The 24,395-nt window shown below is 41.0% G+C and overlaps 2 protein-coding genes across 6 annotated transcripts in view; both read left to right on the forward strand.

Annotated features, from left to right (window-relative positions):
- Window positions 1–19,966, forward strand: part of LOC122540588 (Na(+)/H(+) exchange regulatory cofactor NHE-RF3-like) — a 48,411-nt gene extending 28,445 nt beyond the window's left edge. For 3 of the 5 annotated variants that reach the window (XM_043676490.1, XM_043676491.1, XM_043676492.1), the window contains 7 exons: window positions 1,468–1,669; window positions 3,598–3,734; window positions 6,250–6,454; window positions 7,541–7,737; window positions 11,030–11,263; window positions 16,027–16,353; window positions 19,422–19,966. In XM_043676490.1, the coding sequence (XP_043532425.1) occupies window positions 1,468–1,669; window positions 3,598–3,734; window positions 6,250–6,454; window positions 7,541–7,737; window positions 11,030–11,263; window positions 16,027–16,353; window positions 19,422–19,457 (1,338 nt within the window). In that variant the 3' untranslated portion in view covers window positions 19,458–19,966. Of the gene's footprint in view, window positions 1–1,467; window positions 1,670–3,597; window positions 3,735–6,249; window positions 6,455–7,540; window positions 7,738–11,029; window positions 11,264–16,015; window positions 16,354–19,421 lie in introns of those variants that run through there. The other 2 variants (XM_043676495.1, XM_043676493.1) reach the window with 2 other exon arrangements.
- Window positions 19,967–22,356: 2,390 nt separating this feature from the next.
- ube4a (ubiquitination factor E4A (UFD2 homolog, yeast)) overlaps window positions 22,357–24,395 on the forward strand; it is a 58,567-nt gene continuing 56,528 nt past the window's right edge. The window contains exon 1 of the mRNA XM_043676496.1: window positions 22,357–22,483. The gene's annotated coding sequence lies outside the window, so the exon portion shown is untranslated. The remainder of the gene's footprint in view (window positions 22,484–24,395) is intronic.

Below are 24,395 nucleotides of genomic sequence, written 5' to 3' on the forward strand. Positions count from 1 at the left end.
GAACTCTGGAAAATAATCACCAACGCATCCACGATTTCTCGAGCCATCTCCTTCAGTACCCTGGGATGTAGACCATCAGGCCCCGGGGACTTTTCAACTTTCAGACCTAACAGTCTCTCCAACACCAATTCCTGGCAAATATAAATTCCCTTCAGTTCAGGTCCTTCAGCCACTGTTACCTCAGGGGGATTGCTTGTGTCTTCCCCAGTGAACATAGATCTGAAGTAACAATTCAATTCTTCTGCCATTTCTTTGTTCCCCGTAATATATTCCCCTGTTTCTGCCTTCTAACGGCCCAATTTTAGTCTTAACCATTTTATTGCCTTTCATATACCTAAAAAAGCTATTACTATCCTCCTTTATATTTTTGGCCAGTTTACCTTCGTACCTCATTTTTTCTCTGCGTATTTCCTTCTTAGTAATCCTCTGTTGTTCTTTAAAAGCTTCCCAGTCCTCCGCTTTCCCACTTATCTTTGCTATGTTATACTTTTTCTCTTTTAACTTTATATTTTTCTTAACTTCCCTCATCAGCCACGGCCACCCATGCCTCCTCCTAGGATCTTTCTTCCTTTTTGGAATGAACTGATCCTGCAACTTCTGCTTTATACACAAAAATATCCGCCATTGTTCCTCACTATCATCCCTGCTAAGATATTGCACCATTGATCTTTGGCCAGCTCCTCCCTCATAGCTCCATAGTTCCCTTTATTCAACAGAAATATTGTCACTTCCGATTGTACCCTCTCCCTCTCAAATTGAAGATTGAAGATTATTGTATTATGGTCACTACTTCCCAATGGCTCCTTCACTTCGGGGTCCCTGATCAATTCTGGTTCGTTGCACAATACCAGATCCAGAATTGCCTTCTCCCTGGTCGGCTCCAGCACCAGCTGTCCTAAGAATCCATCTTGGAGGCACTCCAGAAAGTCTCTTTCTTGAGGTCCAATACCGTCCTGATTCTCCCAGTCTACCTGCACGTTGAAATCCCCCATAACAACTGTAATAACATCTTTGTGACAGGCCAATTTCAGCTCCTGATTTAGCTTACATCTGACATCCAGACTGCTGTTTGGGGGCCTGTAGATAACTCCCAAGAATTAGCAACCTCACAACACAACACCTTGGAGCAAACTATGCCTTACTTCATTGGCACTGCCCCTTCACTCAATAGTCTTCAGAGAATGAGTTTTAGTCACTTAGATACTCAGTGATTCAATAATGCATGAACCTGAGATTAATGGATTTTAGAAGAATCAAGTAAAAGAGGATGTGTGGGACAGAATAGATCAGGTGGAAGATTGGTCATGAACTTATTGCATGGGAGAACAGCCTTAAAGGTCAGATAACTTCCACTGCTCCTTTGCCTTACACTCTCAGGCTCTTAAGGAAATGCCTTTGAGCCAAAGAAAATATCTTTCAAAAGTAAGTTTGGTGTTTCTAATACATTTCCTATCCTCTTCATGGCAGGTGGTAGAGAAAATAAGGCTGAGTGGGAACAAAGTCACCTTTCTGGTTGTTGATGGGACTACCTATGAAGATGCAAAAATGAGGAATCTGAACGTTGCAGAGCTTATACAGTCTGATATCCAGGCCCCTTGTGACAAACCACGAATGTGTTATGTGGAAAGAGGCCCAAATGGGTTTGGCTTTGAACTGTGCTCTTCCCAAGGTAATTTTTCTCCTCAGTTGTTCTCTTTGTGTCTCACGAACCTCTTCCCCACCCTCCACCTTCCCACTTTTGCTGAATCCCCCACCAGTCTGTTCCATAAGCAACTATTCTAGAATCTGACTAGTTTCTCTACTTTAGCTGAACAAGATGCCAGGTCAAGATTAGAGTGGTGCTGGTAAAGCACAGCAGGTCAGGCAGCATCTGAGGAGCAGGACCATCGACGTTTCAGGCAAAAGCCCTTCATCAGAAATCTAGATGCCCCACTCCCCTAACCACTCCATCACCAAGATCGCACTTTTCCACCTCTGTGATATCACTCAGCTTTGCCTCTGCCTCAGCTCATCTGCTGCTGTGCTTTTGTTAACTCTAGACTCATTCATTCTCTGCTATCCCTCAGTGTCCCATATCCCAGCCTCTATAATGAGGACACCGTGCTGTCCAGGTGTTAACTTGCACCATGTCCTGTTCAAGCTCAAGCCTCTGTTTGCTGGCCTAAATTAAAATTCTCGCCTTTCTTTCCTAATCTCTGTCACCTGCAGCAGCCCAACAACCCTCTGAAATCTTCTTACTCCTTCAAATTTTGCTTTTAATCGTGCCACCTGAATCATGCATACACTCCCCATACCTCGCACCCTCTTTCCACCTTTATGCCACTCCTTAAACTTACCTCTTGAAAGTTAAAATAATCACACAACACCAGGTTGTAGTCCAACGGGTTTACTTGGAAGTATAAGTTTTCGGAGCACTGCTCCATTGTCGGTATCTACCTGTTGTGTGATTTTTAACTTTGTCCACCCCAGTCCAACACCGGTACCTCCACATCATAGTTACCTCTTTGAGGCAGCGTTCTGTTAATAGCTCCTTATGTGACTCTCTGTCAAATTTTGTCTGATCATGTACCTATTTAGCACTTTGAGATTGCATTAAAAGCATTAAATAAATTCAAGTTATTGTAATTATCATTTGATGCATGCCCCTATCTCCTGCAGTGCTGGTTATTGCTAGGTATGGGGACCACTGAGCCTGTACTATGAGCTTCAATTGCCTATTTATCCCTTTAATCTTGAGAGACCAGTTGTAGCATCACAACCAAAACTGATTCAGAGTTTATATTCTAACACTGGGACCAGAGAGCAACTGAACGACAATCTCAAATTCTGGCTGGCCTCTCCTCTCCCCTGGCCAAACATGCAGCCGATTATTTAACACAGTGCTGGACTCAAGCTAACTTTCCGGCACTGACTCAGCCGACTATTAGCCAGACACTGGGTGAGACTATATTGAAAAATCAGGCATGATTCCAGATTCAGAAGCCTGACATTGTCCTCTGCTGGTGTTTCTCAATATCCTCCTGTGGCTGGAAGGTGACAGTTCGTGACACTTACTTGAAGCTAAATAGCAAAAGGGTTATTGTAACTTAGGATGATGGTGTAAGCTGGGCAACATGGAATTGGAGGTCCATCGCTGTGTTGACCAAGTTTCATTTGTTGACTTCAATGGAGAGAAAATTTGAAAACTAATGTCAGTAATAAAACTAATAATTTATAAGAGGTGTGGTAAAAGGAGGACTGGGATAATTAAGGTACATAAAGGGGATTTACACATGTAGGAAGGGGCATGGCTGAGGAGCTAAATAGTACATTGCATCGGTCCTTACTAAGGATGTTGATGAAAGAGGGAGGAGCTGAGACACTGGATTAGCTAGAAGTTCGTAAAGAGGAGGAGATATCAGAAGGCCACATGAACCTAGCTGAGTAACACTAATAGAGATTTCTGTCAGGACATGACAAGCCAAATTACTTCCTAATGTGCTGTGACCATTCTGTGATTTTCTCAAAATATAATTTGATATTGTCTGCTTTAAACCATTGCCCAAAGTTAACATAACTTAAAGATTATGAACTTGTATTCATCTTGAATGAATGAAGGTGCCAAGGCTCCATTTACATTGAGCGCCCATTCCAAAGGACCTGCAGAGAAAGGTGGAGTGAAGTCAGAGGACACACTGATTGAGGTTAATGGAGTCAACGTGGAAGATTGCACCTATCTACAAGTCGAGAAACTGGTAATGAATCTCAGCAGTCTTTATTCCATTTGATATGGGCTTCTCATTGTACGATGGAACTAATATACTGCAAACACCATGACCAGCAAAGGAAGACCCAGTCTCTTTTTAAAAAAGTGCATTTTGACTCAAATTTTTAGTCTTGCTGAGTGGATAGATTTCTCACCTCTTAGTCTGATGATCATGAGCAAAGAAATCAAAGAACTCCAGTTACTGGAAAGTTCTGAAGAAAGGTGACAGAATCGTAACTGGGCAGCACTTTCTGTGCTTTATGCCTCTATGACTCTATGACATGTTCACTCTGTTTTCTCTCCACACATGCTGCTGGAACCTCTGAGTTTTTCCAGCAATTTCTGTTTTTGATCATGAGCATAAGTTTAATATTTGAGCACCTCCTCGAAGCTGATCATGCAGTGCAAAAATAAAGCAGGGGAATTGAATTAATGTGTAATACTTTAGCTAGAGGCCATTGTGAAAACTGTGCACAGTTATTGATTACTTTTGAGAAAAATTTTATTTGTGCATCTGAGCACAAACTGTGCAATTGTGAATCCTTCCCCTCTCTCCCAATTATTAACTTCACATCAAAATTCCATGTTACTATTCATGGTTCCAGCTGTGTATGTCTTAGAGAGTACTCCCTTAAATTTGAATCATTAGTGACAGGGAATGATGGTAATTCTAGATCATAGGAACCTAATTTTGGGGAAAGAACACATGAATTAGGAGCAGGAAGAGGCATTGGCCCTTCAAACCTGCTCTGGCAGATTCTATAATTCCAAATTGCAGCCTATCACCAACAGCCTTTCCTATAAACTTTGTTTATCAGGAATCTCTCTGCCTCCCTGGGGTTGGGGAGTCCAGAACTAGAGGGCATAGGTTTAGGGTGAGAGGGGAAAGATATAAAAGTGACCTAAGGAGCAACTTTTACACGCAGAGGGTGGTAAGTGTATGGAACGAGCTGTCAGAGGAAGTGGTGGAGGCTGGTACAATTGCAACATTTAAGAGGCATTTGGATGGGTATATGATTAGGAAGGGTTTGGAGGGATATGGGCTGGGTGCTGGCAGGTGGGACTAGATTGAGTTGGGATATCTGGTCGGCATGGACGGGTTGGACCGAAGGGTCTGTTTCCATGCTGTACATCTCTATGACTCTTACTTAAATAGATTCAAACTCTGCTTCTACTGCCATTTTGGCACCAGACCACACCAGTGTAGCTCACCACCTCACCTTCTCAAGGGAAATTCAGGAAGATTTAATAAATAGCCTGGCTCACACCACGCTTTCCAATGAACGAAAAACAATATGGATGGATGAGCTTATAAAGTTAGATGAGAGAAGATAAGTCAGGCGGTATTTTTACATGCAGTTTTGCAACTCTGTGGTGAAGTTTACCAGGGAAAGCATTAGATTGACAATATAAAAATGTTTAAGGAGCTTCTTTGGACACAGATGGGCCCTCAGTCTTTGATCACAACATGAAGCAATGGGATTGCAATCAACCAAAAATAACTCTGTTTCTAATACAGGTCATTCTGCTATAACATGACAGTTGTGTTCCTCTGTGATCTCGCTCTATAGAAAATCGCGCTGTAGAAGATCGCTAATAGAAAATCACTTCACCTGTTCAGTAGAAAGTTTGTATTATCCAAACAAAATCTCAATTGCATGATAGTAAATTTGCACTGATGAAACCCTTGTTACAGCAGAACTACCCTGTATCTTTGGACTTTTTAACCTTTTTCTCCAAAGAAATTATTGTCAATGCCAAACCCAGGTAAGGGAGTCAGAGGATATCAGGGATGGACCGAAATGCAGAGTTGAGCCCACAATGAGATCAGCCATCATGTTATTGAATGGTGGAGAAGGTTTGAGGGGGTGAATGGCCTACTCCTGTTCACATGTTTATATGTTAGCATAGCACAGCCACACCCAATATTATATAACTTTATAAAAACTGAAAGAACTGGGAATGCTGTAAATCAGAAACAAAAACAGAAATTGCTGGGAAAACTCAACAGGTCTGGCAGCATCTGTGGAGAAAAATCAGAGTTAACCTTTCAGGTTGAGTAACTCTCCCTCAGAATGTTCTGAGGACTCTGAACATCTCGATCTGAAATGTTCACTAATTTCTCTCCACAGATGCTAACGGACCTGCTGAGCTTTTCCAGCAATTTCTGTTTTTTGTTTCTGATGTAACTTTGTAGCTGAAATGGAAGGAACATTTCTCATAAATACAGATCAGAAAGATATTATGGATACATTATTTAATGCAGAGAAAGTCTTACTTTGTCATTTGAACCTTCAAAGAGCAGCTTCTGTCAATATACAGCTAGCTAGGTAAAATGCCAGCTTTACTTAAAGGATTCATACAGCCTCCCAAAAAACAAATGGGGTAATTGGTAGGAGGACACATCAAAATGCACACATGGTAGCTACAGTCAAGTAAGTACCAGAAAATATTTAACTTGGCTTGTATTGACTAATGTAAGACATGCCTGTGTTTACTACCAGATGAAACAAAGTGGAGACTCAGTAACTTTATTGGTGGCTGATCAGAGGACACATGCTTACTATCAATCCAAAGGCATCAGGATTATTCCAGCTATGGCCTGCTTCAAACACTTGCCATTCAAGCCACGAAAATTGTATTTGGTGAAAGGAAGTTGTGGCTATGGATTCCTGTTGAAAACCGAGAGAAAACTGTCAGGGACGTATGGTAAGGGGCTGATTGTAGGCAGGAAACTGTTAATGAGTCTCCCAGGATTGAGCTGTGATGAGTTTAAGGTGAATTGCACACATTTCTCCATCTGCCTCCTGCACTCCCCTCCTTTTGTGTTACTCCTCCCTCTTTTCGCTCATTCATCCAACAAGCCTCGACTGTGGAGCCACCTTCCTGTCCAATCTACAATCAATCCAGAATCAGGCCACAATCTTAAAACGATAGTTAAGCCAATTAGGTGTGAAATGAGGAAACACTGCCATAAAAGGAATGGTGAAGATCTGGAACTGTCTCCTTCCACAAAGATTCTGTATACTGGAGGGGGTCAATTGTACACTTGTGTGTATGTATGTTTAGTTGGAATTTTCAAGTATGAAATCAATGGCTTGTTGGGAATGAGTAGATCTCCTTCTGTACTGTCTATCAAACACTCTCATTGTGGGTGCTGCACAGGTTAAGTATCGAGTATATCCATCTCGATATCTTCCCACAAACAAAAACCATAACAACAATAAGTGATATTAATGTTAAAGGTTTAAAAAAACATTGTTGGTAAGATATTTGACTTGTCAAATTACTTGAATGTTTGTATAGTAAATTGACACTGAGAATAATTGAAGCCATGTTGTTGGCAATTGTTTAAGGTTCATTCACTTTGCATTCAATGTTCAATGGAAACACTACAAGAAGTATATTGGCTGGTTTGAACATTAGCTTAAAAGAGTATCCTCAACAGAAGAAATGTGAACCTTCCATTTTCACAAGCATCCAACAGGGAAGCAGTTCCAGGCAAACGATTTGAAAAGCTCTCCATTACCTAGGGCTCTTTTTGCTTCATATTTGGGTCTGTTGTAGCCTCGTTGTGAATACTCAACAACTCCATTATCATTGCATCATGATAGGACTAGAGTGGTAGAAGGGGAATCAACTAGACCTTGGTTTTTCATCATCTAGCAGTTTTCTTTGTCCCTTCTTATGATAAATTTCATGAGCAAAGTTAATAAGCCAAAGCTAATTTGTTGTGGACTCCTGATGACCATCATTTTGTCTTGGTCACCACGCCTTGACTGACTTATGTTCCAGCTCAGTCTTTGTGGGAAGTGGATGCTGGAAGTCCAGCAGAGAGATGTGGGATGAAGGAAGGAGACCATCTGCTGGCTGTAAACAGGGAGAGCATTGAGGGACTACATCATGATGCGGTGGTGAGGAAGATCAGGGAAAGTGGCAATCAAGCCACCTTCATAGTCATCAGTTCCGAAGAAGATAATTATTTCACATCTGTGAGTATTTCACTGCTTTAAGCCTTTCGCCACTCAATTTTTATCTACTGAAAGCAATAGGTGTAACTTTTTATTCTCTGTATTGTGTGAAAGGAACAATTTACAGCAAAGATTTTCTACCTTGATAAGACATAGTCTATAAAGACCAACTACAGCTGTAGGTAGAGATTCTTGCCTAGCAATGTTGTTGATGGAAAATATTGAGGAAACTTCACTCAGGATCTAACCAACACTGTGCCTCCTCTGGAATAGCTTGATGGGAACAGTGTAGAGGACTGATGATTAATAAAAGACAGAGAGTTAAGGTAAGATAGGCATTTTCAAGATGGCAACCTGTAACTGGAAAACTTTTTTTTCACTGGAGTTTAGGAGGTTTATAAAATTATGAGGGGTTATAGATAGGGTTAATGGTAGGTATTTTTTCCCAAGAATGGGGGATTCCAAAATTAGGGGGCATATTTTGATGCTGAGAGGAGAGAAATCTAAAAAAAGATTTGGGGGCAATTTTTTAGACAAAGGGTGGTTCATGTGTGGAATGAGGTGGTGGATATGAGCCCAGTTACTGCAGTTAAAAAACACCTTAGGTACATGAAGAGTACAGGCTTGCCAGGAGCAGGCAGGTGGGACTAGTTTAGTTTGGGATTATATTTGGCATGGACTGATTAGGCCGAAGGGTCTGTTTCCATGCTGGATGACTCTATGGGCAGCTCAGGGATTAGTGCTGGGCCCACAACTATATACAAGAAATATTATCGAATGGACAAGGGAAGTGGTTGTAGTATGGTGACAAGGTTTGTGGGTGACACAAAAATGGTAGGGAAGAAAATCTGCAGTGGGATATAGAGAGGTTAACTGAGTGGGCAAGAACACGGCAGATGGAATATAATGTGGCAAAATGTGAGGTTATACACTTTGACAGAAAGAATAGAAGAGCTGAATATTATTCAAATGGAGAAAAGAAAAGCAGAAAATTGCAGCATGGAGGGATTTGGGAGACCTCCTGCGCGAATCAAAAAATTCAGCAGGTAATTGGAAAGGCTAACAAAATGTTGGTCTTTATTAGAAAGGAAATGGAATATAAAAATAGGGAATACACTGGATGTTAGAAATCTGAAACAAGCACACTGAGAATGCTGGAGAAACTCGGCAAGTCTGGCTGCATCTGTAGAGAGCAATCAGTGTTAATATTTTGAATCCAGTATGATTCTATGAATGTTAATTCTGTTCCCCTCTCTGTTAAAAACAGGGATGTCTCGTTAAAACTGTACTCCGCACAAGTCAGACCAGTTATACAGCAAACAATGTTGGTCCCCTTATCTAAGATATACTGGCACTGGAGGCAGTCCGGAAAAGATTCACCAGGTTGATCCTGAACATGGAGGGATTTTCTTCTGAGGAGAGGTTGAGTGGATTGAGCTTGTATTGATTTGAGTTTAGAAGCATGAGCAGCAACCTGATTGTAACATGTAGGATTCTAAGGGGTCTGGCAGTATCTGTGGAGAGGAATCAGAGTTAATGTTTTGGGTCGAGTGACCCTTCCTCAGAACTTTCCTCAGATGCTGCCAGGTCTGCTGAGCTTTTCCAGCAATTTGTGTTTTTTTTTTCTGATTTATAGCATCCACAGTTCTTTCAGGTTTTAAGGTTCTTAAGGAGCTTATCAGGATAGATGCTGAGAAGATTTGTTTTCCCTTGTGGAAGAATCTAGGACCAGAGGGCATAATTTCACAGTAAGGGGGGGAATTTCTTCTCTCAGAGGGAAGAGAATCATTGGAATTGTTTACCACGGAGGGTTGTTGAGATTGGGTCATTAAATATGTTTGAGGCTGAGATAGACAGATTTTTAATCAGTAAGAGAATCAATGGTTATGGGGAAAAGGCAGGAAAGTAGAGTTGAGGATTATCAGATCAGCCATGATCTCACTGAAGGGCGGAGCAGGTTCGATGGGCTGAATGGCCTACCTCTGGTCTGTCATCTATAGGAGCTTTACTCTTTTCTCTGTACCTGCTCTGGGAGTGTTTCATGGTAGTAGTGGAGCAGTATCTTTACTTTGTATCTAACCTGGTATTTACACAAGGAAGTTCATTTTAAGCCGAAACCACTCCTACCATCAAACTTTGGAAGAAAGAAATTACTACAGAGGAGTGCAGTGCTGCATTTTAAATGTAACTAAAATGTTTCCCCCTTTAATGAGAGCAATTTAGGACAAGCATTCAGTATGTATTAGATCAGGAGGAGCTTCATGGATTTGGAGGATGTGAATGGTTGCCTAGACAGCACTGAACTCAACTTTATTGTCAAAAGTGCTTCGTATTGAGATATAGAAGCAAGAAAGTGCAGGGACTAGATGAGTAATCACAGGAACAGGAGAGGGCCATTCAGCCCCTTTATCCTATTTTACCATTCGATGAGGCAAAAGAAATCTCCATTTCAACATAGAGATAGAAAATAGGAGCAAAAATAGACGATTCGGCCTCTTGAGCCTGTTTCGTCAATCGATAAAATCATGGTTGATCTATTTGCATTTTGAATTCCACATTCCCATTGTCTCTGATGACCTTTGATTCCTCTTTCTGACAAGAACATATTCACCTCTTGCTGAAAAAATATTAAGTAAATAAAGCTGGATAATGTCAACATTTTTGGATCACATACAGAAAAATAATGTGCAAGATTCTGGCAGAAAAGACCAGTTGAACCTTTAAACTGAACCCACACCAAAATAGCTGGTGTATTTGAATTAAATACCAACTTCCCTCCCCAGCGACCTCTGCTCTTTCCTGTCTCCACTACCTCTCTTTCTCCCTTACCTCTTTATCCCTCCATCGCTCCTTCCCCCCCACTTCTTCCACCCCTCACATCCACCTCCACCCGTCCAGGATGTACTTAATCACTTTGACAATAACTAAGTTGATAAATAAAAAATTAAAAACATTTGAGAAACTCAATACTCAGTGAAATGAATGTTAGTGAGAAAGTGCTGGAGAATCTCATAGCATGGCAGGATCATGGCATCTGTCATTGCACCAGTTCCAAAGAAGACTCATACCCGATTCAAAACGTTAACTCTGTTTCACTCTGTACAGATGCTGCCAAACCTGCTGAGTTTCTCTGACAATTTCTGATTTTATTTCAGATTTCCAACATTTGCAGTATTTTGCTTTCATAGTGTGGGACTTGTTTGGTCCTAAGTACCATATCAAGGTACTGTTCTTATGGTACACGTTATTTTTATGTTAATGAGTACTAGGAGACTAACGTGAGCTAACAAACCCTCTAATTTGTCCAATGTAGTTGGGTTTGTCCCCTTTAATTTGTTTGAAAGATGATGTTGAAGGACAAATGGAATCGAAACAGACAACTGAGAGCCGTCTGCCACTTGAACAAGCTCCCCCATCTCTGTGCCACTCCACAGCTCAACAAGCAACTGGTCCCAAAGCAAGGCTTTGCCATTTGGTGAAGGGCTCCTCCGGATATGGATTTCAAATTTACTGCATCACAGATGAGCCTGGAATTTATATCCAAGAGGTTAGTTCCCCCTCTTACAGTTGAAAGAAGACTGCTGTTTTAATGTTGCTGCGAAGAGTTTCTGATACTCACACTTACAAAAGCATTTGTCAACGGAAATGATGAAGACAACTTTTGGGACTGTTTTGTAAGAGATGTGGGCACTGCTGGCTAGGCTGGTGTTTATTGTCCACCCCAATTGTCCCTTGAGGAGGTGGCCATGTCCTTCCTGAGCCACTGAGGCCCTGTGATCAAGGTGCTCCCTCATTAGTTAGTTAAAAATCACACAACATCAGGTTATAGTCCAACAGTTTAATTGGGAGCACACTAGCTTTCAAAGCGACACTCCTTCGTCAGGTGATAGTCACCTGATGAAGGAGCATCGCTCCGAAAGCTAGTGTGCTCCCAATTAAACCTGTTGGACTATAACCTGGTGTTGTGTGATTTTTAACTTTGTACACCCCAGTCCAACACCGGCATCTCCAAGTCCTCATTAGTTACGGAGTGTAAGGATTTTGATACAACAATGTTGAATGGAGGTACATGTACAAGACTCTGAACAAGTTCTGTTCAGCTGTCATCCCTATGCTCATTGACTTACATTGACTCCTGGACCAGAGACACTCCAATTTTAAAATTTTTAACCTTGTTTTCAATTGTAATCTTGATTGTTGGTGCATTCCTCGATTTTTTTTCACTCTGTCATTTTTTGCCATCTCCTAACCCTTATTTCTCATATTACTAATTATCTGTCCTACTTTGACTTACCTTTTGTAATTCCTCATTTGATTTCTTTCCTCCACTATTTCGTTAAAACCCCTGTTATGAAGGTGTCGAGGTGTACTGTAACTTTAAGAGAGTTGAAGGATTTAGCAAGCACACAGAGTGCTGGAGAATTTACAATGTAACATTTGGTCCAGCAGCTAGCAGTACCGGGTTGCTATGAGACAAAAACAAATTCAAATTCAGCCAATCAGTTTAAATTATACCCCAAGATACTAACCTCCAATAAAGTTTGCATTTGGTATTTTGACAATATTAAAACAAATGAAACGATCTGATGCTTTGGAGTATAAAGCCGAAAACAAAATGTATAGTTGGAAGAGAACTGCCAAGTGACCAATATATACAGACTGCCCCGAGAATAGCTCTCTTTAAAGGTACCTTTCTCTATCAATGACCTGTGAAATAGAAACCCTAAGAAGAAGAAAAGAAGACTGAGGAAGATACAAAGAAAAGATTTGACAGCTGGCTGGTTTTGAAATTTAAATTTTTGGGAGATCTTAATTGGGGGGTTTATCAGACCGGTATTATAGAAGGGAAAGTAAAAGATAGGTTAGAGAAAGGAGTTGTAAATAGTTGTTAGTAAATCATTCTCTGTTAGGGGACTTTAAAAAAAATTTAAAGTGAAAAAAACTTCAAATAGTGACCTTTGAGAGAGTTCTTGGCCTCTCGAATTTTAACAGATTACAGCACGGGTTAAATCACTTCTGTGTTGCTGGTTTAAACTAGTCGGAAGGGGTTTACCACAATTCGTAGCAGTTTGGGGGCATTCATCAAGATTTTAACTGGTTTAGACATATTTGATGGTACAAAAATATTCCAGTAGATTTAAACACTTGCAGTTAGTGTCCTAGATCTTTAAATAAATGTAGGTGAGACAATTTGTTTAATTTTGGTGACTTGTGGTTGATTAAATTAAAAGTGAGAAAAATGGCTCTTAAGGTTACAAAAGAGGTTCTGAGATTTGAAGATGATTCTCAAACTTGTCAAGAAAGTTTAGAAGGAAAGAAAAAGCCTATACTTTTAGAATTAGCAAATAAGCTAGATTTGGGTTTAAACAAGGACAAATGTAAAGCTGAAATTGTAAGGCAGTTACTCAAACACTTAGGTGTGTCAGAGAAACAGATAAGAGCAGTAGAGGTAGAAAAACTTAAATTACAATTGAGAAAACAGAGTTAGAAGATAAACAGAGAGAGATGGTTCTTAGCTGAGCAAAAGAGGGAGAGAAGAAAGAGAAAAAGAGAAAAGAGATGGGGGGAGAAAGAGAGAGAAGATTCTTAGCTGAGCAAAAAGAGAGAGAATTTGAACTTGACAAGTCAGGTTAACAGGATAGAGATTAAAATACAAGGTAATATATACAAATATGTCAAAACTCTGCTACATTTTGATGAGAAAGATGTTGAAGCCTTCTTTATTTAATTTGAAAAATTGCGTAGGTAGATGGAGTGGTCTGAGGATTTATGGATAATGCTAGTTCAGACTAAACTGGTGGGCAGAGCTAGTGAGGTATTGGCTGCAGTATCAGATTAGGGGTCAAGAGATTATGAAGAGGTTAAACAGGCTATTTGTACCAAAAGCATATAGACAGTGGTTCAGAAACATAAAGAAGGAACCAGGTCAGACTTATGTTGAGTACGAAAGAATTAAACATAGTCATTTTGATAGATGGGTGTGTGCTTTAAAAATAGATAGGACCTTTGAGGCTCTGTGAGAGATTATTCTGCTGGAGGATTTCAAAAACTCACTCCCAGAGATGGTAAGAAATCACGTAGAGGAACAGAAGGTTCAGGAAGTGAGAAAGGCAGCAGAATTAGCATATGAATACATCTTAGTACATAAGACAAGGTTCTGGCCAGAATTTCATCCTGTGAGGGATAGAAGTTGGGAGAAGGGGAGATCCTACCACTACTAAACCAAGAGTAACGAATATGGGTAAGAGTTTACCACAGGTTAAAAACGATGCCCAAGAGGGTGGAAAGGAGGTCAAAGGCCTCAGGTGTTTCCACTGTGGTAAAGTGGGACAGGTAAAGTCACAGAGCTGGTCGTTAAAGAAAGGCATGGTGGGAAAAAAATGTGGTAAAAGAAGCTAAACCAGTGGCATTAGTGAAAGTAGTCAAGGAAACCACAAGAAAAGCCGCGGAGCTGCAGGAGAGTGCACAGCCTCGGCAGGGGCAGGGTATGGAGTTACTACCTGATCTCTCCAAAGAATTCACTCAAAGAATGGGGAAGAAGGACAAGAATGGATAATTTTGAGATATACAGGATCTAACCAGTCGCTGATGGTAAGGAATGAGCGAATATGCACTCTTTCTGATCTGTTACCCAAGAGTGTGGTAATTTGTGGGATAGATGGACAGAAATGTAGTGTTCCCCAAAGTAAGATCAGATTGGAATGCCAACTCAAGACTGGGGAAGTAAGAGTGGGAGTGATTGACAGTGTCAGTTTCAGGAATTCAATTTGTTCTTAGGAATAATTTGGCAGAATCCAAGGTAGGAGTGATATTCCTTGTTGTGGAGAAGCCCAGGAAGACCAAGAAACTGAGGGGTTAAACAGAAATATCCTGCTCTTTTCCCAGACTGTGTGGTAACCAGATCCCACTATCATAAGTCACAGCATGAAATGAAAAGCAAAGAGAAAGATGAAGAAGTTAAGGTGAACTTAGATTGAAGTTATCTATATGTTATAGTAATGTGTTCAAAGAATAGAAAAAAAATAGAGCCATCTTTTTATTATGATGGTTCATTTTTTCTTAAGTGGGGAGGTGTGATGAAGGTGTAAGGGGTACTGTACCTTTAAGAGAGTTGAAGGACTTGGCAAGCACACAGAGTGTTGGAGAATTTACTATGTAACATTTGGTCCAGCAGCTAGCAGTACCTGGATTGCTATGAGATATAAACAAATTCAAATTCGACCAGTCAGTTTAAATTATGCCCCAAGATACTAAACTCTAATCAAGTTTGAATTTAGTATTTTGACAATATTAAAACTATTGGTCAGATGCTTTGGGGGGTGGGGGGTTTTACCCCGTGTCATAACACTCCTCTCTACTTTCCTCCTTATGTGATTTGCAAAAACACTGGCTGCATCACAATTCAGTTGTAGGCTATGCTCATGGTACAGCCCCATTTTGCCCCAGTAATGGTGCCAGTGGTCCACAAGTTGGAACCTACTTCTCCCACACCAGTCTTTGAACCACAATTTGCAAACAAGGAATAATAGTAGGCCACTCAGCCCTTTAAGTCTGCTTTACCATTCAATTAGACATGACTGATTTGATTTTAACCTCAACTCCACATTCCTACATATTCCTGATAATCTTTCTTCTCTGTAATCTTTCATTTATCTAATTTATGTACCTATCAATCACTATATTGTTCGCTGCTTCTACTGCACATCACGTTACTGCCCTCACTAATGTGGCTTCCTATCCCATGATGACAAACCCCTGCTCTTAAACAACCAGGCCAAGAGAACCTCAAATCTATTGGGCAATTGAAGAGGCTGACACACCTGCACTCCTGCCCTCAGAGACCCCTTACCCACCTCTCTCACTGTCATACCCTCCTGTGCCTGACCACTGATCAAATCAGAAGATTCTATTGTAAATGGCAAGGCCACCTCCCGGTACAAGGAGTTTGGATAACCTACCCCCTCTCTGATGTATCATTGTGTCTGTAGTCTGGCCTTCAGCTCATAAACTCTGAGCCTCAGGTAAATTCAGCTTCAAACACTCACTTGTCCTGGATCACAATGTTATTCAGCAACTCCTACATGCTGCAGCCATGATACACCACCTGTCCTGCCATCCTTGATAAATTTTAATGAATTGCTTATTTGTATTATTCATTTTTTAAAAAAATACTTAATATCTTGTTATGTTGCTCAGTAGGGTAATTGTTCTTAGAAGGGAACCTTAGAATACTTCACTTTGCTGACAGTACTTTATGAATGCAAGTTTTTGTCACTGTGCTGATTTCTCCCTTTGTGAGGGTGTTTATAGGTTATCCCTGAAGATGTTGGATACAAAGCGGGACTCCGGGATGGTGATATGGTGATTGAGGTAAATGGAATGAACATAGAGAAGGTCTGCTATGAAGATGTTCTTGAGAAGATAAAAGAAAAACAGCATGAAGTGACTCTTCTCGTCATGAATAAAAAGGATTATTGGTACTGCAAGGATAACGACCTCCCAATTAGCAGAGAATCAGAAGACCATGAAACCAGCAAAGCTGAGAGTATGGAGAAAAGGATTGTCTCCAGCACTAGCATCAGGAAAAAAACAAATAAAACCATCAAACAAGACAACAATGCTCATCTTGTTAACAAGGTAACTTCAACAAGACCACATCCATCCGAAAATTTGTTTCGGGGATACATATTGGTCAGGATCCCAGGAAAGGACTCTACATTCTTCTTCAAATTAGATCCAAGGAAACTATTCCATTGACCTCGGTAAAAGAGGTCTTAGTGGATCAGATTCAAGAAAGGAATAAAAATGTTTCTGATGAAAAGTGGGATAAAGGGCTATGGGGAGCAGGGAGGGAAGTGGGAAGTTCTCTGAGAGAAAGCAAGCTAACAAGTCATCTAGACTTGAAATGTTAGCTTGCTTTCTCTGTTTGGATGCTTCCCAACTAGCTGTGATCTCCAGCATTTTTTGGTTTCAGTACAGGTTCCAGAATCTGCAGTAATTTGCTCCTCGAAGTATTCTTAGTTTAACCATCAGTACTCCCACCAGTACCATCAGATGGTGCAGTACTCCCTCAGCACTGACTATTGAGCAGGTTGATGAGCTTTCCTGAAATGAGGTCCTTATCTCAGCAGTGGTGCTAAAGAATCAAATGTTTTATTACATTGAGAAGCTGAGGTAAAGGAATAAAGATGAGAGAGGGGCCTGTGGGGTGGGGGTGGTGGGTGCGATGCAGATTTGCAATAACACTACAAGGACTTGGAGGGTTAATTTGGAGGTTGCACAGATCTGGCCTAAAAATCACAAAATTGTTATCGTGCATAAGGAGGCCATTCAGCCCACCATATCCATGCCACCTCTTTTCAGTTCCACAGGAACAGAGAAATTAGGAGCAGGATTCGTCAGTTTAGCCCTTTGAGCCCCCCTTTGCCATTTAAAATGATCATGACTGATCTTATCCCAGTCTCAATCCCACTTCCCTCCCTCCTCCCCATAGCCCTTTATCCCACTTTTCATCAGAAACATTTTTATTCCTTTCTTGAATCTGTTGATTGAGTCTGCCTCACTGCACTCTGTGGCAATAAGTTCCACAGATTCACAACCCTCTGAGTGAAATAGGTTCTCCTCTTCTCAGTTTAGAACCTACATCTTTTCACTTTATATCTATGACCTCTTGGTCAACAGTGTCCCACAAATGGAATCATTCTGTTCCACATTTGGGATGGCAGGATGCCTCAGTGGTGAGCACTGCTGCCTCACAATGCCAGGGACCCAGTTTCGATTCCAGCCTCAGGTGACTGTCTGGCTTTCCTTTGGGTGCTTTGGTTTCTTCTCACAGCCTAAAGATGTGCAGGTTAGATGAAGTGTCCATGCTAAATGGCCCATGGTGTTCAGAGATGCGTAGGTTAGGTGAATTAGTCAGTGGAAATATAGAGTGATAGGATAAGGGAATGGGTCTGGGTGGAATAATTTTCGGAGGGTTGGTGTAGATATGTTGGGCCAAATGGCCTGTTTCTACATAGTAGGGATTCTGTGATTCACCTTATCAATCCCCTTCAGTATTTTATATACTTCAGTCAGATCCCCCCTCATTCTTCTGGACTCCAGCAAGTACAACTCCAAACTATTCAAATGTTCCTCATGTGATAACCCTTTCATCCCTGGAATCAACCTGGTGAACCTCATTTGAACTGCCTTCAGTGCCACCACATCCTTCCTAAAGTAAGGAGACCAGAAATGGACACAACACTCTAGATGTGGTCTCACCAAAGCCTTATTTAACTGTAACAGCACTACTTTACTTTTATAAATGCCAGGATTCCATTGCCTTGCTTATTCCAAGCTGTACCTGCATACTCACTTTCTGTGATTCATGCACAAGGGCACCCAGATCCTTCTGCACTAATGCACTTTAAATTTGCTTCTTATTTGAATAATAATTTGCCCTTTTGTTTTTGTGGCCAAAATGGACCTTGCACATAATAACATTAAATTCTTTCTGCCAGACTCTAGCCCATTCTCCGAGATTGTCATTATCCATCTGTAACCTTTTTATTGCCTCATCACTGCCTGCTTTTCCACCTATTTTAATATCATTATGAATTTTGCAATGTTACACTCTGTCCCTGCTTGCAGATCATTTATAGAGATCTGAGCACTGAACCCTACAGCACCCCACTAGTTACAATTCGCCATCCAGAGAGGGACCCATTTATCCTGACTCTCTGCTTTCGATCAGTCAGCTAATCATTTCAGCAGGTCAGGCAGCATCCGAGGAACAGGAAAATCAATGTTTCGGGCATGAGCCCTTCATTAGGAATGATTCCTGATGAGGGGCTCCTGCCCGAAACGTTGATTTTCCTGCTTCTTGGATGCTGTCTGACCTGCTGTGCATTTCCAGCATCTGCGGTCCTCACTTTCACCTAATCATCTCTCCAAGCCATTACCCTGCCCTTAATGCCCAGGGATTAATCTTCTAGATCAATCTTTCATGTAGCACCTTGTCTAATGCCGTCAGCAAGTTTAGATAAAGCACATCCACCGGGTCCCCATTATCAGTCTTGCTGATTGCATTCTCAAAGAACTCCAGCAGGTTTGTCAAGCACAACTTCCCTCATGACACTGGCGAATTGAGCTTTGTTCCAAAGAATCACATTGGACTCGAAACATTAACCCAGTTTCTCTTTCTACGGATGTTGCCAGATCTGCAGAGTTTCTCCAGCATTTTCTGCTCCTATTTCAAATTCCCAGCATTTAATGTACTTACCTTTTATTTGAGAACCAATAGACTTTTGTCAGTGTAGGTGCAGAGAAACTACTGACAGGTAGGCCCAGAGCCCAGTGGTAAGTTTAACATCCTTGCTATTAAATCCAATGGGGAGTTCAGGGGAAACCCCTTTGCCCATACAGTGGGAGAACAAGGAACCCATTGCCGCAAAGAGTTCTTGAATAACATTGGCACATGGAAAACTTGTCAAATACACAAAGGAGAAAGGAAGTAGACGGATACGTTGATAGATTTAGATGAAGAAAGGTGTGAGGAGTCTTTTTCAGACTGGCATAGACCTGTTGGGCCGAATGGCCTGTTTCATTGGAGTAAATGCTATATAATACCCATTTTACAAGATAACAAAATCCACTTTATGTTGAGTATTCCTTTCTCAGCAAATTGTTCCTTAAATTATTTTTGTTTACATTTCTCTTGCCAGGTTTCTCAGCTGAAGGACAGCAATTCATTTTGCTGAAGCTTCGCATGTCAAGCCGACCATTCCAAGAAACTCTTACCTGCTAAAACAGACAAAGACACTGGAGAGCTCAGTGCATTTTATTAATCCCTGGAATTATTGAGATGGAAGGATACAGTTTAAATAAACTTGCTTTTTAAAAAATTTCTAAAACAAAGGATCACAGATCATCACACTTCAAACTCATGGTTTTATTTTGAAAAGAGTTATCCGGATCAGTTTGGAAGAACAATTTGCAGTGCGTTTCTTAAGAGTGACTGTGCACTTACAGCACAATGAGAACGAAATGTGCCAACTGGCATCTGAGGGAACAGACAGGTGTTTAATGTTCAGTATTCTGACAAGCTGCTTTCCTGGTTGCTAGGGAGTCAGCAGTGGTATAATGCCCTCTGACTTTCTGCTCTCTGGTGGGTGTACCCCATTACTCCTGAAGACTTGTCACTTTGGGAAACTGTATTACTATGACATTGTATAATATATCAATAAAATGTTTAAAGTTTTAAATTATACTTTGGACTAAACTCCTTTATATGTTAAAATAATGTAAGGAAATTTGCCAATATTAGCACACAGGATTTAGTTATTTTTAGCTGTTGCATTGAATAATAAGGTACACTTCGGACTTTTCCAGATACATTTTATTTAATTTTACAGCTGAATGCAAGTTTGCAGATGTCTTTATTGAACTAATTCTGCAGCTATATATGCTTCTGTTAAATGGGTTAGCACAGCCTGGGTCTAACAGATAATCCCAAATTGCAAATAAACTCCTACATAAAAATATATATGTCTACTACACTCCTCTGTCAGTCAACAAGGACATAATACCACTTGACTATTGTGTATAGGCTAAATTTGTTGTCTAGATGTTTACAAAGATCTTTTTTAAAAGTACACAATGTGAAAGATTGGAAATTCAGTGCAATGATCAAATGTATATGGTAATTTCATAACTGAGTAAATTTATCCCACAACTATAGTGTCTATAACAAATAAGATTTCTCTCAGAAAGTTCTGAGGAACAGGCTTTAGTTGTATGATAGCACACTGATGGGCTAGTTGACTGGATCACTGGACTAATGCTCTCAGCCCATGAATCAAATCCCACTGTGTTTGTGGGGGCGCTTGGAAATCAAATTCAAACAAATAACATCTGGAATAAAAAGCTAAGATCAGTTATGGTGAGTATAGAACTACAGATTACATTAAAAACCCATCTAGTACACTAATACCATATATGGAAACAAAATTGCCATTTTTACTTTTCTAGCATATATGTGACTCCACAGAAATGTGATTTACTCTTCCTGCCTTAGGAACAGCCGAACAATGTAATTCAACAGCTGGTAAGAAATCCCACTACCATTCTGTCATGACCAATTAGGGACCTGCAATAAATATTGGGATTGCCAGTGCTGGCTGCATTCTGTGAATGAATACTGAAAAAAATTCATTCTTAGGAATACTGATTGCCCCTTTTATGTAGAGAAGCTAAACAACTAAATGGCTGAAGATCACAAAAAATGATTGTGTTTTTAAAATAAATATTCTTCTGTATAGAAACAAGCAAATGACTCTTATTTATGCAGTATCTGATCAACTGTCTTCCAAAATAACTTATAATTAATCTTCAAAATGTGGTTTCCTTGGTACTGATTAAAGGAGCAATGTTGGCAATAACACCAGCACAAGTATTTGCTTTTTGCGTTCAGTAGCTTTTATTGTACCCGAGGGGACCTTAGTTTAAAGTCCCATTCAAAAGATACAAAAATAGAGCTAACATTTTGAATCCACTATGATGTCAATTATCCAGTAATTACTGTTTTTATTCCTGTTGAGCATTGCCTGTTCTTGAGTTTTTGGAAACTTTGCGACGCTTGTAACCTGATCCTCCTGTTCTGAACATATAAAGTTGAGAATTAATGATAACTTTTTAAAAAATTCATATGTGGTCTGTGGACATTTCCCATCCCTAGATGCCTTTGAGAAGGTGAGCTACCTTCTGGAACTTGTTATGGACCAGGCCAAACCTCCTCAAAACATTTCAAGAGGGTGGCCCAGACCCTAACGTTTCCAGTTCTTTTAAGTAGATATAGTGTGGATATTCCAGGAGTAATGCGAATGGCCCAAAAACTCAGTTTTAAACAAAACAGAATTTATTTATACACAAGCAAAATAAAACCGAATTTAGAATAACATAACTTACTGAGTTAAAAATCACACAACACCAGGTTATAGTCCAACAGGTTTAATTGGAAGCACACTAGCTTTCGGAGCGACGCTCCTTCATCAGGTGATTGTCAGGAGCATCGCTCCGAAAGCTAATGCTTCCAATTAAACCTGTTGGACTATAACCTGGGTGTTGTGTGATTTTTAACTTTGTACACCCCAGTCCAACACCGGCATCTCCGAATCATAACTTACTGACGCTGTTCCAAATACTTGCTACATCCCCATAAACACCCCCTTGGCAAAACAAAATGTCAAATCAAACACAGGTTCTCACAGGAGAGATGTCAGATAGAGAGAGAGAGGATCAGCATGGAGCTGTTTCTATGGGTTCCCAGCCCATACTTGACTAGCTGCTACAAACAAAACAGCTTTCTAAAACCAAACCCTGAACTGGGAGAACTTTCATTGTGCAAGTGCTTTTTTAAAAAAACTTGAAAGCTTCTTCAAGTAGATAAACCCAGACGTATTGGGACCTGTGCCTTTATGATCCCTCTGGACAACATAACCTTGTCAGAGGAACAGCATCATCACAAACTGTACTCTGGGCTAAGCCACAATGTTCTAGCCCAGCAGTTACTGTGCTGACTCCAGACCTCCAGCATCCTTTCAGTTGTTGTTGTAAACCTGATGGGCCCACAGTGCGCCTGCGTGACGTCGTGCAGCTGTGACGCGTTCGCCCGCGAGCCCGGTGCGTGCGCAGGCCCGGATCCCCGGCGGCGCGCACGCTGAGGAGCCCGGGCCTCCGTGTGACGGACAGACGGAGCCGCCACCATCACCGAGCAGCGGAGCCCCAGGTAAGGGCGGGCTCGAGCCGGGACCGTTTGCCTCCCTTTCCACCTGCCCTCAGCCTCGGCCACAAGCCATCCCGGTGAATGTTTATAACATCACTTCATCCGGAAATACAGATCCTTCCCTCAGTGGCGGGGAAAGTCCCCCCCCCAGCTCCTCCACATCTGGGATCCCTGGGCCTGCTCTCCTTCAGTTATATTATTTATTTTATCACTTCTTATTTCAATGCATGGTCCTCCCAGCTCCCAACTTTTCTCAGTCCTCTGAGGTTAGAAACTCGTCCTGTGTCTTGTTCTTTTGATAAAATCCGGTAGCTCGTTCCTGTGAATATTTTAATATTTGGTATAAATGTTTAATTTTCAAAGAGATCTCCCCCCTCCTCCCTCCTCTCTGTCTTGTACTGTCTTTGCAGGCCCCACGTCTCAGGCAGTTTTATTTCTCTCTCTGAGCCAGACTTGACCCAGGCTTTCTGCACTTGCTGATAATTCATTGTTTCTTTTTGTATACTAGAGAGTTAAATATGTATTTTGTCTCAAGAGCTCACTCTGATTCTCTCTTCAACCCTCTCTCCTATTTAGAGTCATAAAGATGTACAGCAAGGAAACAGACCCTTTGGTCCAACCTGTCCATGCCGACCAGATATCCCAACCCAATCTAGTCCCACTTGCCAGCACCCGGCCCATATCCCTCCAAACCCTTCCTATTCATATACCCATCCAAATGCCTCTTAAATGTTGCAATTGTACCAGCCTCCATCACTTCCTCTGGCAGCTCATTCCATACATGTACCACCCTCTGTGTGAAAAGGTTGCCCCTTAGGTCTCTTTTATATCTTTCCCCTCTCACCCTAAACCTATGTCGTGTAGTTCTGGACATCCCGACCCCAGGGAAAAGACTTTGTTTATTTATCCTATCCATGCCCCTCAGAATTTTGTAAACCTCTATAAGGTCACCCCTCAGCCTCCGATACTCCAGGGAAAACAGCCCCAGCCTGTTCAGCCTCGCCTTTTAGCTCAAATCTCCATTCCTGGCAACATCCTTGTAAATCTTTTCAGAACCCTTTCAAGTTTCACAACATCTTTCCGATAGGAAGATGAGAATTGCACTCAATATTCCAACAGTGGCCTAACCAATGACCTGTACAACCGTAACATAACCTCCCAACTCCTGTACTCCATACTCTGACCAATAAAGGAAAGCATACCAAATGCTGCCTTCACAATCATATCTACCTGTGACTCCACTTTCAAGGAGCTATGAACCTGCACTCCAAGGTCTCTTTGTTCAGCAACACTCCCTTGGACCTTACCATTAAGTGTGCAAGTCCTGCTAAGATTTGCTTTTCCAAAATGCAGCACCTCGCATTTATCTGAATTAAACTCCATCTGCCACCTCTCAGCCCATCGCCCATCTGATCAAGATCCTTTTGTAATCAGAGGTAACCTTCTTCACAGTCCACCACACCTCCAATTTTGGTGTCATCTGCAAACTTATTTTTCTCAGATCTGCAGAATAAGGGAGACCAGTTCATTGACCTCTCACAGTGTATATGTGCTACTGCCTGAATTAAAGCCAAGACGGTTTAATTTCATTTAAGTTGCTTGGAAGACTTTTCATGGTCATTAGACTTTTATAAAGGGTTTCCCTGCACTCCCAGCAAGAATCTTGCTTTGTTAAATTGCTCAGAGTTAGAATATTTTGAATCAGAATTCTGACTAATTCTCTTTCAATTAGTGAAAGAGAGATGTTGGTTTATAAGATGCCATGGTATAGATTGAGAGGTGATTTGAATGCACTGTTTTGGATTCTAAAAGGAATGTGAATAATGTACCTGATGAGCAACTTTACCTTGTCCAGAAGAGTCTAAAGGATAGGCATGGAGTTCAAAGAGAGGTTAAACTAAGAGTCAATCTGGAG

This window comes from Chiloscyllium plagiosum, chromosome 35, assembly GCF_004010195.1.
Source record: "Chiloscyllium plagiosum isolate BGI_BamShark_2017 chromosome 35, ASM401019v2, whole genome shotgun sequence".
In the NCBI taxonomy this organism is placed as follows: Eukaryota; Metazoa; Chordata; class Chondrichthyes; order Orectolobiformes; family Hemiscylliidae; genus Chiloscyllium; species Chiloscyllium plagiosum.